Genomic DNA, 15,961 nt, shown 5'->3' with positions numbered 1-15,961 from the left:
ATGGATGCAGCTACTTTCAGCAGTTCAGAGATCAAGAACAACCCTGAGACTGACTATGGAAAATGCCATTCACATTTAGAGGGAAAAAAAAAACACAGAATCTGAATGCGTATTATGTTGACCTTTTAAAAAACGTTTCCTATGTTTCTCCTTCCTATCTCATGGTTTTCGTTCTTTCTCCTTACACAAAATGACTAATATGTAAATATGTTAAACACAAATGTACACTTACAGGTTTTATCAGACTGACTGTTGCCATGGGGAGGAGAGAGATGGTGGTAGAAAAGTGTTACTCACAAATTTGCAAATGGATGAATGTTGAAAAACTACCATACCAAGTAATTGAAAAAATAAAAAAAAATTATAGTCAAAGATAAATGATTATTTGATGACTGAGAATCTTTGAATGCCTAATCATCACTGCATTATCAAAATTGATTATAAAGGACTACAGAAATAGATGTGGATGGCAAAGGAGTGGTGTAGAATCCATATTTTCCCCCAGATATAGCTTAAAATAAATTTTTTTGGGGGGGGGCCAGTCAATGGGTTAAATGACTTGCCCAAGTTCACACATCTAGGTAATTATTAAGTGTCTGAGGCCATATTTGAACTCAGATGGTCCTGGGGCACCCAGTGCTCTCTCTATCCACTATCACCCAGCTGACCCTTTGAAATACATTTTTTTGTATTACTTTGCTTTATGATTTACATCTTTCACAAAACTGGGAAATGATAAAATAAATTTACCTAAATATTAGTTGGGTTTGGGCTAATCAACATTTTACAGTGTTGGCATTTTCGAGAATGTGAAAATAATTAACCTTCCTTTTTTCATCTTGCAAAATTCTTGATCTATTTAGATATTCAAATTTGAAAGGTGATTTACTTTACAGAAAAATAATGGCTTCTCTCCCTGTACCAATAAGGAACTTAACCAAACAAACAGGTTTTTGCCTACCCACCTGCTGCTAATCAAGATTTTTTTAAAAAAAAAAAATCACTTTTGAGATACTTAAGCACAGTCCTAGGGTGCCTTCTTTTCATAAAAGGGTAATAGATACATTCATATTAAAGCCTGCAGTTTATATCCTCGTAAAAAAAAACTATTACCTCCAAATACAAAGGGGAACTTGATACTGAGAATTATTATTTAATGCTGCAGTAGCTTACCCATTTCTCAATGGCTGCTGTATTATGATCTCAGTTCATATCAAATAATGCCTTTAAGTCCCTCTCTCCACATCCCACTAAGCTTTCTGGTCCTGGATAGTCATCTCTACCAATTTTCATTCCCTTAGTTAGTATCTTTACTTCATTTTTAAGTATTCCAGAAGGGTAAATGGGAATCCCTTTTAACCCTAAGTCTTCTGCACAGTTGTCCAATGACCAATATGCTCTTTTATCTTTTGGGGGGGGGCACAATCTGCTTTCCTAGTTATTATCTAATATTTTTAGGTGGACTGTGATAAGGCAGAGCTTCAACAAATGATTCATTTCTACAAAACATTATATTTTATACACACACACACACACACACACACTAAACTTCAGAAAGGGGATGCCCAAGAACCTTTTATCCCAGAGAATTGCCAACTACGGGCTCTATATTTACTTGCCGAGAATTTTCTATCCATTCTTGCTCTCCCTAGGATAGGGTAATGGGGGGCCAGGATAAGACTTGGAATCAAAATTTGAGTAGAAAATTATGAGGTGAGGGAGAAAGGGAGGAGGCCAGAGGGCAAGAAAAGAGAAGAAAGGAGGGAGGATTTGAGAAAAGAGTGACACCAAGAATAAGGGAACGGGGTGGGCAAACTACAAATAAACGGTGCCACAAGCAGGGAACGGAAGTCGTAAGGAGGAAGGACTGGCCAAGAAGGGGTCGGGGCCTCCCCAGAGCGCCGGAGGCTTCTGGCGCTTGCAGGAGTCGCCCCCTGCGGCCCCGACCCCGGCCCCGGCCCCGGCCCGCCCTCCGGCTCCGGCCCCGGCCCGCCCTCCGGCCCCGGCCCCGACCCCGGCCCCGGCCCGCCCTCCGGCTCCGGCCCCGACCCCGACCTCGGCCCCGGCCCCGGCCAGCCCTCCGGCCCCGACCCCGGCCCCGGCCCCGGCCCGCCCTCCGGCCCCGACCCCGGCCCCGGCCCGCCCTCCGGCTCCGGCCCCGACCCCGGCCCCGGCCCCGGCCCGCCCTCCGGCCCCGACCCCGGCCCCGGCCCGCCCTCCGGCTCCGGCTCCGGCCCCGACCCCGGCCCCGGCCCCGGCCCGCCCTCCGGCCCCGACCCCGGCCCGCCCTCCGGCTCCGGCCCCGACCCCGGCCCCGGCCCGCCCTCCGGCTCCGGCCCCGACCCCGGCCCCGGCCCCGACCCCGGCCCCGGCCCGCCCTCCGGCTCCGGCCCCGACCCCGGCTCCGGCCCCGACCCCGGCCCCGGCCCGCCCTCCGGCCCCGGCCCCGGCCCCGGCCCGCACTCCTCGGGCGTGCGCTAGCTCCGAGGCGCGCACGGCCCCCAGGCCACGCTCGGCCGCAGGGGCACAGCCCATCCCGGGCTCCGGCGGCCGTCCTCGGCGCAGGGCCGGGCCGGGCTTCGGGGGGGATGTTTTGTCTTGCCTTTCTTCTGCCCCTCGGACTACGGGGGCTTCGTAAATGCTCGCTAAGGAGAAAGGAGAGGCGGGGGGGTCTTCACAGGCAGCAAAGTCTTTTAAAGAGAAAGAAGTATATTCTTACCCAGGAACGATGTGGAAGGGGGGGCACTGGAAATGGGGGAGTCGGGCTGGGAAAGGGAGAGACGGAATAGGTCTGGTTGAGGTAGGAGGCGTTGGGAAAAGGGCACGTTGGGGATGCTGGAGTGGGCTGGGGCGGAGGACCGGGGGAGGGGGCGGCGCGGGCTCCGGCAGGGAAGGTGGATGTCCGGGCACGGCCCGGGGCGGCAATGCGAGGACCCACGTTATACCCGACTCTGGAAGGGCCGGGCCAACCCGACCGCAACCCCGGGGAGCTGGGGGGGCCCTGTCGCGGGAGCGGGCCGGAGCCCCCCGGCTCGGCCCCGAGCCGCCCACCTGCGAGTAGGAGCACTTCTCCGAGTCGCTGCCGCCCAGGACCGCGCAGGCCTCGTTCTCCAGCTCCTCGTCCTCCTCCAGCACATCCACCAACGACACTACGGGCTCCTGCTCGGCCGGCCGACCCCCGCCTCGCTCGGCTCCCGCCATCCTCAACTGTCAGCCGGCAGGCCCGGGACTCCACATCGGGGGCGGCGGGAAAACTACGCGCGAGGGGAGTAGCCGCGGGCGGCGGAACCCCGCCCCTCCGCCTGCGGAAGCCAATCAGAGTGCCGGCAGACGAAGGCGGGTAACCGGCGAGGGGGGAGTGGAGGCGCCGACCGCGGAAACGGAAGTACTGGGGAGGCGGGAGGCGCCGAGTGCGCAGGCTTCTTTTTTTTTTTTTAAATGTAGTTCCTTATCTCCTCCCCGACCCTCCCCCGCCGCCCTCTTCCTGGAGGCTGCCGCGGCGGCGATGGCCGCGTTCGCTTCCGCTTCCGGGTCGCCCTGGTGGCGGGTACTTGAAGAACGGTCGTCATGGAGCTGCTGGGAGAGTTGGTGGGACGGGACGGGCAGCGGCAACGCATCCGAGTCACTTGCGAGGGGCCGAGCGAGTCCGGTCGCTTCCGGGGCCTGCTGTCGGGATTGGCGCGGATGAGGGAGCGGCTGGCTGAGCTGCTCGGCGCCGTGGACGGGAAGGAGGCGCCCGAGCCGGCGGCGGCTGGAGGTTCCCTCTCGGCCTCGGAGGGTGAGCCATGGCCGCCGACGCGGCGGCGCTGTTTCCCCGGCAACAGCGGGGGCGGGATCCTGCGTGCTCGCGGAGCCGGGGGGAATGGGGGGCCGAAGGGCCGGGGGGCCGAGACCGCGGGGGGGGAAGGAGGGGCGGCGCCGGCTGGAGCCCCGCAAGGACGGGGGGCTGCAGTTACTGACCTCTGAGACGGGGTTTGGTGGACCCCGAAGAGAGGAGGGGTGCAGGGGGGAGGCCTGCCTTTCCTACGTAGCCAATGTTGCGTTTGCATTTAGTCGGGTTTCTTTTGTCAGTTCTTTTAAAAAAAAAAACCCTGATGATTGAAAAAATAAGGAAAATTGGCAAACATTTATGTAGAGTTTTAGGTTTCCTTAAAAACTTAGGACGACTTTGGGAAGTCAAAAGTTCAAGTAATTTCCCCACTTTTTTAAAACAGATGAGGAGGGGCGGCTAGGTGGCGCAGTGGGTAAAGCACCGGCCCTGGAGTCAGGGGGACCTGGGATCAAATGCAGTCTCAGACACTTAATAATGACCTAGCCGTGTGGCCTTGGGCTTGGGCAAGCCACTTAACCCCATTTACCTTGCCAAAAAAAACCTAAAAAAAATAAAAAAACAGATGAGGGCATTCGCCACTGTACAAAACTACTTTGGAGCATCTAAGGTTGTACAGGGTGATTCTTAGAGCACCTAAGTACTTCCCTATCTAGGGAAAGTGTTACAAGCTTTAGTAGCAGAGCCTGAGGATTCAAACCTGTTTTCTGACTCTCAATCTAGGCTCTTTCCAAAACAGCACCAAAATACTAAAAATAAAACAAACAAAAAAACCTTTAAAAAAATCAGTAATTTTGTTAATGTTGACTCTCTGCCCACACAGATCCTTCCTTGCCCTAATACACAGTTTTAGAAGTTGCTGTAGTGGAAAAAAAGTTCATGCAGTGATAAATCTTTTCTGCACCTAGTGAAGCTGACCCACCCATAAAGGGTCCTTGTCATGCCTTTATTTGAAATGTTTCCAGCTTGAGCTTGCACTCTATGAGAGTGGCTTTCAAGAAATATGGATCAGATCCACAAAAACTGAATTAGAAGAGAAAGATTTAAGTAGAGGTGCCTTGCATATCTCAGCTTTATACGTATGGAAACTGAGGCACAATCCTTAAATTACTTACCCATGTCATATAGGCAGTGTCCTTTGTGGTTTGACTTAATGCCCTGATTAAATTTGTCTGGTCATTTCTTTTGCCTATTGCCACAGTCTACTGTACTTATTATTTGCTTAGTATCAAGTAGGTGGTTTTGATTAACTTCCTCAGACATTAGAGACCATTCTCAGACATTTATTGCTATGTCACCCATCTTAATTTCAGTTTTCTTATCTGTAAAATGGGGGATATCAGAGGGTTGTTGTGTGAGGATCAAGTAAGGTCATATATGTATATTAGTTAGATATTAGTTTTTACCACTTATTAGCATTATTTCACAATAACATATATAAACCACTTAAAATATATGAGGGATGGGCAAGTCACTTAACCCTGTTGCTTTATAAAAATAAGAAAAAAATACATACATATATATGTGTGTGTATATATATACATGAATGATTATGGTGCTCTTCCCTATTTATATCCCTTATCCTCTGAATTCTTAAACTGAATTCAATGAGATACTTGATTAGGTAGATGTAATCCTGTGTCTGTTAGAATTTGAATTTACTTATGCTACTTGAAAGAGCTTAAAATTCCAGATCTTTTTCCATGCATTTTTATGAGGATGCTTATAGAATAACATGTGGCCAAGTAAATTTTTGTTTTTATGTATAGATAAACTTTTATTCCAGTTGTATATTTTGATTAGTAATATGGATTGAGATTTTTCTTTCAACAGGCAAGCCTTCTCCCCTTTTTGACTGCAATTTAAGTTATTGAAGGATAAATGTAAAGTTTTATAGTTTTAGATCTCAAAGATACTTAGTAATCTTATTGTTAAGGCAGCCAATGGTGAGTTGGATAGAATACCAGGCTTGAATCGAGATTCAGAATCTTTCTTAGTTGAAATTTGGTCTCACTTACTAGTTATGTGACCCTGGTAAGTCACTTAACTTTGTTTACTTCAGTTTCCTCATCTGTAAAATGAGCTAGAGAAGGAAATGGTAAACCACTTTAGTATCTCTGTCAAAAAACCCCCATGAAGAATCAGACTAAATGAATCAACAATATTGTAGGTTGGTTTGCTCACTTCAGACATGATACTTTGTCCAAGTTGGTAATTTCCATCCTTATATATAAACTATTTCTTTTATATTATGAACCCTGTGGGGTACAGCTATGGTTTATAACCTCAAACTCTATTTCTAACTTGAAATTGTATGCTGTTCGTTGATCATAAGGGCAAGAACCACTACCCTAATTGAAAGATCAAAAAGGAAAAAAAGCCCTATCAGCAACAGGTTAATAATGTCATGATGATAGAGAATAGCCATTTTTAAAATTCAGAAATGGGGGGAGGGAGGTGCAGTGGATAGAGCACCGGCCCTGGACTCAGGAGGATCTGAGTTCAAATCCTATCTCAGACATTTAATTACCTAGCTGTGTGATCTTGGGCGAGTCACTAACCCCATTGCCTAGCAAAAAAATAAAGAAAGAAATAGAATTTGATATCACTACATTATTTACCTCATAAATTTAAAAGAAGTATATTTAATGTTTCAAAAGTAGTAATGTGTGTGTGTGTTTGTGTGGTTTTTGAATCCAGAAGTGTAATATTCCCATTATGTTATATTATTAAAGACTTTATAATTTTAAAAGTACTTTATATATTTTATCTACTTTAGTTTCATTATCAACCCCTTTAGCAATTTTAAGAGTACTATCATACAACAAATATTTGTTATTTTAAAAGGTGAAGAAGATGAGGCTGAAGATGAAGAAAGTAACAGTCATAGCAAAACTTACTCAGCTGGACCACCTGCAAAACGGATAAAACCCTTACATTTTGACGATAGTCTTGAATGTAGTTTTGGAGTAAAAGACTTGGGCTAAATCTTGATATAAATATTTAGTGTATAAATTGACATCTTGCAAAATTCGTCCTTGATTTTGGAAATGCATCTGTTTTTACCTTCTTGGCGATTCTGTCAAAGGAAAATGTTTCTTCTGTGTATTGTCAACAAAAAAGATATGACCAATGTTTGAAAATAAAAGCATTTCTCTTGGGTGAGAAAATTATTCGGTCAGCAAGTATTTATTAAGTGCCTGTTAGATGCTAGTCACAGAGGATACAAAACCAGTTGTTGCCCTCAAGGAGCTTATACTCCACCAAGGAGATATGATATGGACACAGATACAGAAGTACAAGAAACCATAGCATCGGAAACTAGAAGGAACTAAAGAGGCATCTGAACCATCTTCCTTTTTTTAAGTTTTTGCAAGGCAATGGGGTTAAGTGGCTCGCCCAAGGCCACACAGCTAGGTAATTATTGAGTATCTGACACACTGGATTTGAACCCAGGTACTCCTGACTCCAGGGCCGGTGCTCTATCCACCACGCCACCTAGCTGCCCCTGAACCATCTTCTTCAGTTTACAGATCTAAGGCCTATCTTGCCCAAGTAGTTTACTTGGTCATACCTTCAGAATTTGAACCCAGGTCTTCTGATTTCAGAACTATTTCTCTTTAACATTTAACACCACATTGCCTCCACAAGTGCAAAATAATTTTAAAGGGGAAAAGAGTAGACTAGGGATATAATCAAAGGCCTCTTGAAAGAGGTGACCCTTAAGCTTAATCTTAAAGGTGAGCTAAAGATTCAAGAGTGAGAGCTGATAAAGGAGAGTCCTTTAAACACAGGGACCAATAGCTGGTGAAGAGAGAGATGTTGTTATAGTGAAGAAAAATTTTAGCAAGAACATAGGATGCAAAAGTGAGGAGTCAAATGATCTGCCTGCAGTTATTGAAAAGGGCTTTAATATAAATTTTAAATTAAAAAAAATCATAGTATGTCTCACATGGTCTATAAAATTATCTCAAGTGGCAACTTAACGGTTTTCATATTTGTTTTCTAAAAGAAGTTAAATTTTTTCAAATGCTTCCCTAATGCTGTGAAATACCTGAGACCAGGGGCGGCTAGGTGGCGAGGTGGATAGAGCACCGGCGCTGGAGTCAGGAGTACCTGGCTTCAAATCCAGTGTGTCAGATACTCAATAATTACGTAGCTGTGTGGCCTTGGGCGAGCCACTTAACCCCATTTGCCTTGCAAAAAAATAAAAAAATAAATAATAATAATAAAAGATTTCATTTGTAAGGAAGATCAAGCCAGTACTATATTGTAAAAACCTTATGGACGATATTTCTGTATTGAAATTTTATAAAAAAAAAATCAAGCTTTTGGAATATATATAGGGGGTGGATTGTTTTCATTGTGTGTATGTGTGTGTGTGTGTGTGTGTGTTTTAAACACAACTAAGAAATAAACATATACCTTTTCAAGTTGTCAGTTCCAGATTTTGATCATAATCAATAATTTAATATTGGGGATTGAAAATAGCATTTTCTTGGGGGGGTGGCTAGGTGGCACAGTGGATAGAACACTGGCCCTGGAGTCAGGAGTACCTGAGTTCAAATCTGGCCTCAGTTGCTTAATAATTACCTAGCCGTGTGGCCTTGGGCAAGCCACTTAACCCCACTGCCTTGAAAAATCAAGAAAGAAAAGGAAAAATAGCATCTTCAAAAGACTTTGTGGAATAAAAAACTTGTTTGTCAAGTTTGATGGCAAAGAGCATTTTTCCATTAGGTTTATTTAAGGCAGTCCTACAAATTAATGCAAAGCACACAATATGAAGTTTTTAAATGAAATTTAAAGAAAACTAAATGATTACACAAGATGACCACCAGTCCTTATTTTACATGCCAGGAAATAGGCCATTGTCTTGGTCAAGACCTCGATGTGTGTCTTTTTGTCTTAAAACAATTCATTTATCTATTAAGAATGCTTTTCCTCCAGTATATAGATTGAGAATTGAAATATCATTGGTCAGTATACGTGGGAGTGCAACCAGAAAATTTAAACTATACTTGTTGTTTTTCTAATTAGGAAATATGAGTAGCAAGGGGTGTTAACATGTTCTGAAATCTATACTTACAGAATAGAAAAACTTTCTTCAGCCCTTCAGGTTTGTTTGTCTTGGCACTTTTACCTGCTGTCAAGTGCTCTTACATAATAATCAAAATAATAATATCAGTGATAAAAAATCCTTTTTAAATGATTCAGAATAATTTTTTTTAGAAATTGTGGTTAGACCTACTTTAAAAGAATGGAAAGGCAACCTAATTATGTCAAAACATAATGAAACATTCTTTGTTGCAAGGAATCTTTTAATAGGAGAATGCATATTCTTGAATTAAAATGTCATTTCTTTATATTTAAAGTTGAATGTACAAATTTATTTCAGCAAATTTCAATGTTCTGACTTTGTTTAATGCATGTTTAAAGGCTGCATCTAATTAAAGGTAATATATGTGTTGTACTCAAAGGAGATATGAAAGGATAATCTCTCCTGGAGGGTGGTGGTAGCAGGGGTGGGGGTGTGTGGAGATCCCTGTTTGTGGGACATTTCATATAGTCAGATTTTTTCTTTGATGTTTTGATTAGTTTTGCTAATTTTTTTCTCTTTGGAAAAATATTCTTGATTATGAAATGGTTGTCTAAGAGGGATTAGGGAATAGGATACAGGAAAAATTTTAGGCTAGCAATACAATTTTTGTCTTTCAAAAAATGATGAAAGGGGCGGCTAGGTGGCGCAGTGGATAGAGCACCGGCCCTGGAGTCAGGAGTACCTGAGTTCAAATGCGGCCTCAGACACTTAATAATTACCTAGCTGTGTGACCTTGGGCAAGCCACTTAACCCCATTGGCCTTGAAAAAACCTAAAAAAAAAAAAACAAAAAATGAGGATATAGGAAGAAAATTGTTCTGGAAAAATGTGAACCATAATCCCAAATTAAGTTCAAACAATTTTCATCCTTTGAGGACAATTCAATTAGCCAAATATTTATTAATATTTATTGTGTAAGGCATTTGTACTGAATTATATAAAGACAGAAATAGAAAAAGGCCCCTGCCATTAGAAAGCATATATTCCAGGGGAATATAATAAAATTAGATACGGAAAGACAGTTTAAGATTAGAGAATCTGGAAAAGTTGTATTTAAGTTGGCATTTGAGCTGACCCTTAATGGCAACCACAGAACCTATTCATAAGAGACAATCTGTGGAAAGGCCCCCAGGAACAAGAAGAGGCTGCCAAGTTTGGGGAAAGAGCAAACTGTCTGATTTGGCTGAAAATGTAATGTGATTAATGTGAAATAAATCTGCAGCACATTGGGAGGGACTTTAAATGTCAAGCCACAGAGTTTGTTTTTGCTCAAAGACAAAAGGTAACCACTTAAGATTTCTGAGCAGGAGGTGACATGATCAGACATATTTCAGAAAGGTTGTTTTTATTTTTTTATTTTGCAAGGCAATGGGGTTAATAGGCTTGCCCAAGGTCACACAGCTAGGTAATTATATCCACCTAGCCACCCCAGAAAGGTTATTTTGACATCTGTGTGAGGAATGCACTAGAGACACATATCTTCATTTTTTTTTAAGTTAGAGTTCAAAAACATGCGCAAAATAGAAAAAAACCCATATTTTCTTTAAAAGCTTAAACTTATGAGACTTTGTTAGTATTTGGAATGTGTACAGAATGCATACTTGTCTGTTTTCTTTTATACTTTGTTGTGAATTAATGAGAATAATCCAAAATTCTGCTTTTGTGTCAGTTATAAATATCTTTAACCCCAAATTGTCAAGCTTTTTATTTTGGGGGGGGGATATTAACAGGTTATCTGGGAGATAGGTGGAAAAGTTATAGAGCATTTAATGTCATTTAAGCATAGATAAGGAAATGGACTCAACTCCATTTCGTTCATAGAGCAGAATGTGAGAACTTTACTTATTTTTTTCTTATCAATGCCTATATGGAGCTTACAGACTAGAAGAGAGGCAAGGTACAAACAGATTGTGGGGTGTAGGACCCTGCAATGAGAGGTGGGAGTTGAGGAAATTTTAACCTATGGTATCAGATCACAGAAGGTTTCATGCACATGGTAGTATTTGAGTTGAGCTTTAAAAAAATAGGAATGCCTCTGTTAAAATTTTTCTTTTTAATTTCTTGTGGACATTTCTCCATTCTCCTGTTTCTCAACCCTTTGCCCTTTTGTGGCATATCTGACTTGCAAAATGTCTTGAAGTGTTGCCAGCAATTCCACTAGTAACCTTGTCCATCTGGAACACAGAGAAGTTGGCCACAACCCGTAAAATGCAGGGAAGCAATAGCAGTGTTAGGTGTCTTCTGAAGGCTATTAAACTATAGCCAACATAAAACTGCTACTTTTCCCCAACTTGTCTTAGTACTTCCTTACCAAAGTGAAGATTTTCATGAATGCTTTCATATTTAAAAAAAAGTATCAGATATATTTAATGCCAGATGGAAATGATTCAGCCCAGAGAAAAAATACAAAAGCTGTTTTTGTCTACCTTTTGAAACTTATTAAAAGAAAAAGCATCTTTGAACTCTGTTACCTACTTTATGATTAGAAATGACTACAATCAAAAGATAAAAACTTTGGATCTAATGATAAGAATGCATATATAAGAAACTTTCAGCTCAGTGTTTGCCTGAAAAAGGATTCCTTCATAATATAATTGCCTTTGTTGTACCTGGTATCCAAAAGACGCCAGAGGTAAGACATTTACCTTACTTTAAGATTATGCATGTTGCATTACTCTCGGGACAAAATAAGTCACTGGTTTTATGCAAACTATTAAGGAAAGATTTGTTTCCAAAATTTTCTTATAGGGGAAAAAAAGCATATATTTTAAATATATTATATTATCATATATTATCAAAAATAAATGATAGCGCCAGAATAAAAACTTGGAACTTTGGACACTTTGTCCTTTGTTCTTTTTGCTTTATTACTTTGCTTCCTAAGAGATTGAAATGCAAGAATACCAGTAATACTCAGCAAGTTTACTATTCATTCACAGACAGCTTCTGACCAGCATCAGCCAATAAGACTGAGAGCTTCCCAGACCTTTTCTTAGTATTCACAAAATGTTCTAAGTGTGAAACACTTAATTGATAAGGGCTTCTTTTTTACTCTGCAGAAAAACCTTATATATTTTAAAAACAAGGCTTGTAATTCCCTTGCAACCATAATTTAGTAATGATTATTTTTATTAGGTATATTATCTATACCTAAGTATGGATAAAGGTTAGCTTATGGAACTATCTAATAGTAATTCGAAAAGAGAAAATTGGTGCAGGAAGGCTGATGTGATAGATTTACATTGGGCACGGTGTAAGCCTGAGTTCAAATATTGCACCAGACTTTAATAGGGATTTGATCTTGGGCTTGAATTTTCTCATTTGTAAAATGAAGATAATATAGCACATATCTCTCAGGCTGCTTGTAAGGATCAAATAAGGTAACATAAGGCATATAGATATATATTCTATATACAAGTGTCTGGCACATAGCAGGTACTAGAGATTGCAGTTTCTTAAATTGTCAGTTATGCCTGTATGTTTTAAGTAGCCACAATGATTTTTAAAGTGTAAGTCAATCTTATAAGATACTAAAAAATTAAAATGGAAATAAAACCAATTAAACCATCTATGACCTTATTTTAAAGGGAAAATCAGCCTTTCCACCAGAAGAGGTGGCTAACCATCCCCAGAGGACTAGATTAGTTAGGATTTCAGTGAATCCTATATATGCAACTTCCTAACCTGTGTGATCATAAGCCTGTAACTATTACTACAATACTCAGCTTCCTTATCTGTAAATATGAATATCCTATCTGAAAGCTCTGTAAAGAAAGTACTTTGGGGGTGGCTAGGTGGCACAGTGGATAGAGCACTGACCCTGGAGTCAGGAGTACCTGAGTTCAAATCTGGCCTCAGATCTTAATAAATACCTAGCTGTGTGGCCTTGGGCAAGTCACTTAACCCCATTTGCCTTGCAAAAAAAAGCACTTTGTAAATCTTAAAATGGATGTGAAGGGGGTGGCTAGGTGGCGCAGTGGATAAAGCACCGGCCCTGGAGTCAGGAGTACCTGGGTTCAAATCCGGTTTCAGACATTTAATAATTACCTAGCTGTGTGTGGCTTTGGGCAAGCCACCTAACCCCATTTGCCTTGAAAAAAAACAAAACCTAAAATTGATGTGAAATGTAATTTTTTTTTAAATTATACAGCTAAGAGCAGTAGAGGGCAGAGGTTTTTGTAGTTTAAAAAAGATATGCCTCTATATGTATAATGAATACTTTCTTCTAGAAGAGTTGGGAAATACTAGATATGGCAAACACCAAGCATCACCACAAAAAAATTGAAATTAGTTCCATTTTATCTCAGGAAATAAGTAGTTAATGATTTGGGAGACATTTTCTGCATTAGTTATACCACTAACTTTTTAAATCAAAGCTCAAAATCAGTATCAAGTGAGAAAGATAAAATGAGAATATATAATGTGTAGGTTGAAATAACTCTGACCTAAGCCATGGATGTCCGTCCCCACCCCACCCCACCCCCAGAAAAATAATGGAAATAGGCCAAAGAAGAAATATCAACACAAATGACGATAATTCACTATTTACTAAAGAAATTTAACCAATAAAAACCAATTGCCAAATGGAGGACCAAAAGAACCTAGGAAAACAAAGTCATGTTGTAAACATTTAGTTCACTTACTAAGCAGAAAGATATGAGAGGTCAAGGCAACATTACTATAGATATAGAACATAAATTCATCTGTAAAATCTTGTGGAGAAAGGAAGGTGGTTTACAGTATCACTTCTTGAAAAAGTAAGATGCAAAAGAAGGAAAAACAAGTTTAAAGAAAGCTTAGTGAAAGATACAACAAAAGTCAGCCTGAGAATATTTAAGAATGAAAAAGATTAGAGGATTTCATATATGAAGACAGCTAAGTAGTCCAGTGGATAGAGTACTGGGCCTGGAGGCAAGAAGACCTGAATACACATCCAGTCTAAAACTAACAGTGTGTGTGGGCAGATCACTTAACTTTTGCCTCAGTTTCCTCAACTATAAAGGGGATAACCTGTGATTCAAATTATATGCTTGTTAAATGCTTATTAACACAGTGGCCACTATGAAAATGTTTATTAGTCACAAAACTGCCTGAAAGATATGGAGAACACATAAATCCAATGTTTATTGACTAGAAAAATGTTTGATTTGGTAGTTTATCACTGCCTCTTTTCAAAAAAGTTTCTCCCATGCTTATGTTAAAATCATACAAAACTTATTTAAGAAAGATAGCAAGATGGATAACTGTTGAAGACTCCAATTTTACTTTCAAGAGAAAAATATAATTTTATGCTTGTCAAAGATTTGAAGATCTCTAGCAGAGTACAAATGGGCTCCCTAGAGAAACTTCACAGATAGTGAGATCCTCCAAATGCGCCTATCTTATTTCTGGACAACATTATTTTGATTATATCAAATCCCCAAAACACTGAAGACTTCCTGAATGAAGTTTCATAATTATTTAAGAGTTTGACCTAACTATCCATACAGTAGTAAATCAAATGGACGAAGAATGATTATTGTCCAAAATATGGCATAACAGTTGATTGGATAACCTATAGAGCTGCCTCACTGATACATACATCTTGAAGAAACAGCACATGGACAAGTGTGGGGCTCAGAGTTGAACAGGAGAGGGAAATAGCCCATTTTAATAAATTAGTTATAAATTAAAAATTCTTTTTTTTTTTTTAAATTTTATTTAAGGCAATGGGGTTAAGTGACTTGTCCGAGGCCACACAACTAGGCAATTATTAAGTGTCTGAGATCACATTTGAATTCGGGTCCTCCTGACTCCAGATTGCGTGCTCTATTCATCGTGTAGCCATCCCCGGAAATTTAATTCTTTAAAGAATTTTAGGGGCAGCTGGGTGGCGCAATGGATAGAGTACTGGCCCTGGAGTCAGGAGTTCAAATCAGACCTCAGACACTTAATATATTATTACCTAGTTGTGTGGCCTTGGGCAAGCCATTTAACCCTATTTGCCTTGCAAAAACCTTAAAGAAAAAACAATTAAATTTCCAAGTCATCCAGATAATAGAGGAGTAGAGTAGTAATGAATGTTATAACACATTACAAAGAATTATGTAAAAGGCATAAAGCATATCAATAGAGAAATGTATAACCAGAAAAAAAAATGAGCTGGACACAGGGAATGAGAGAAACTAATGGACAGCCCATATGCTACTTTAGTGTTCATATAATGTCAGGAAAACTATGGTGATGCCATATGGGTGGCCCTCATATGAAGGATTTATAGGACAATGAGGAAAAATTATTCAGGATAGCATAGATAAGTTGTGATCTGAAAGTATTCATATTGATGAGGTCACATCTGAAATATCAAAGATCAGTTTGCCCCATTCTTAATAATGAAGGATTTATACAGTGTACACAATTGGTAAGGTAATTTCTTTGAGACATTATCCTAGCAGTTAGAGGTCAAAAATGCCTCTATTTTAAGATATGGGCCAGGAAACAATAAATGATGGTCTGCAAGTTTCTATTTAAATCCTTAGTAAAAGTAGAGGGTTACATTGAGGCAGCAACAAAACCCTTTGGGATCATAGTTTTAAATAGAAGTACTCTCCAAAGCCAAAGATTTGCTAGAAAGTGGAACACTACAGAGAAGCTAGGAGAAAGCATGCTTCTAGTTTGAAATGAGTATTTTAAGCTCCCTCATCACCATTTTAGACTCCATTAGTTAATCTATTCTCTCTGATCTCATATTTTAGTTTGGCAGACTTGATGCATAGACAAAGTTCTAAGCATTTAAATGGCTCCCAAACTCTAAACTCAAAACAAAATAAACCCAGGGTGTACAATGAATAGTAGTTATTTTGAACATTAATAATGGGAATTTCTCAAGGCTAAGATCTAAAAGAATCAGGATAACACAATTCATGATACTTTATCTTTGATATTGATTGGAACTGGGTTTGACAATGTCTACTGAAATTAATATAAATATAACCTCTGTAAGATAAGTGAATGTAGGTAGGTCAGTTTACACTACTTAATTTTTAAATTGATTTT

General features: G+C 40.7%; 2 protein-coding genes across 2 annotated transcripts in view; one reads left to right on the top strand and one right to left on the bottom strand.

Annotated features, from left to right (window-relative positions):
• Positions 1-3,797, bottom strand: part of UBR7 (ubiquitin protein ligase E3 component n-recognin 7) — a 37,518-nt gene extending 33,721 nt beyond the window's left edge. Inside the window, exon 1 of the mRNA XM_074235442.1 lies at positions 3,052-3,797. Within this exon, the coding sequence (XP_074091543.1) occupies positions 3,052-3,201 (150 nt within the window). The 5' untranslated portion in view covers positions 3,202-3,797. The remainder of the gene's footprint in view (positions 1-3,051) is intronic.
• On the top strand, positions 2,953-6,999 carry GON7 (GON7 subunit of KEOPS complex). The gene is made up of 2 exons (XM_074235448.1): positions 2,953-3,778; positions 6,677-6,999. The coding sequence occupies exons 1-2, from the start codon at positions 3,568-3,570 to the stop codon at positions 6,814-6,816; spliced, it is 351 nt and encodes a 116-aa protein (XP_074091549.1). The 5' UTR covers positions 2,953-3,567; the 3' UTR covers positions 6,817-6,999.
• The last annotated feature ends 8,962 nt before the right edge of the window (positions 7,000-15,961 follow it).

Source organism: Macrotis lagotis, chromosome 4 (assembly GCF_037893015.1).
Source record: "Macrotis lagotis isolate mMagLag1 chromosome 4, bilby.v1.9.chrom.fasta, whole genome shotgun sequence".
In the NCBI taxonomy this organism is placed as follows: Eukaryota; Metazoa; Chordata; class Mammalia; order Peramelemorphia; family Peramelidae; genus Macrotis; species Macrotis lagotis.
Note: the sequence above shows the minus strand (reverse complement) of the source record. Positions and strands in the feature narration are given on the sequence as shown.

Excerpts from the sequence above, each read along its gene's own strand:
- GON7 (XM_074235448.1), top strand. The coding sequence starts at position 3,568 with ATGGAGCTGCTGGGAGAGTTGGTGGGACGGGACGGGCAGCGGCAACGC. Across the intron at positions 3,779-6,676 it reads TTCCCTCTCGGCCTCGGAGG|GTGAAGAAGATGAGGCTGAA; the intron begins GTGAGCCATGGC and ends TTATTTTAAAAG.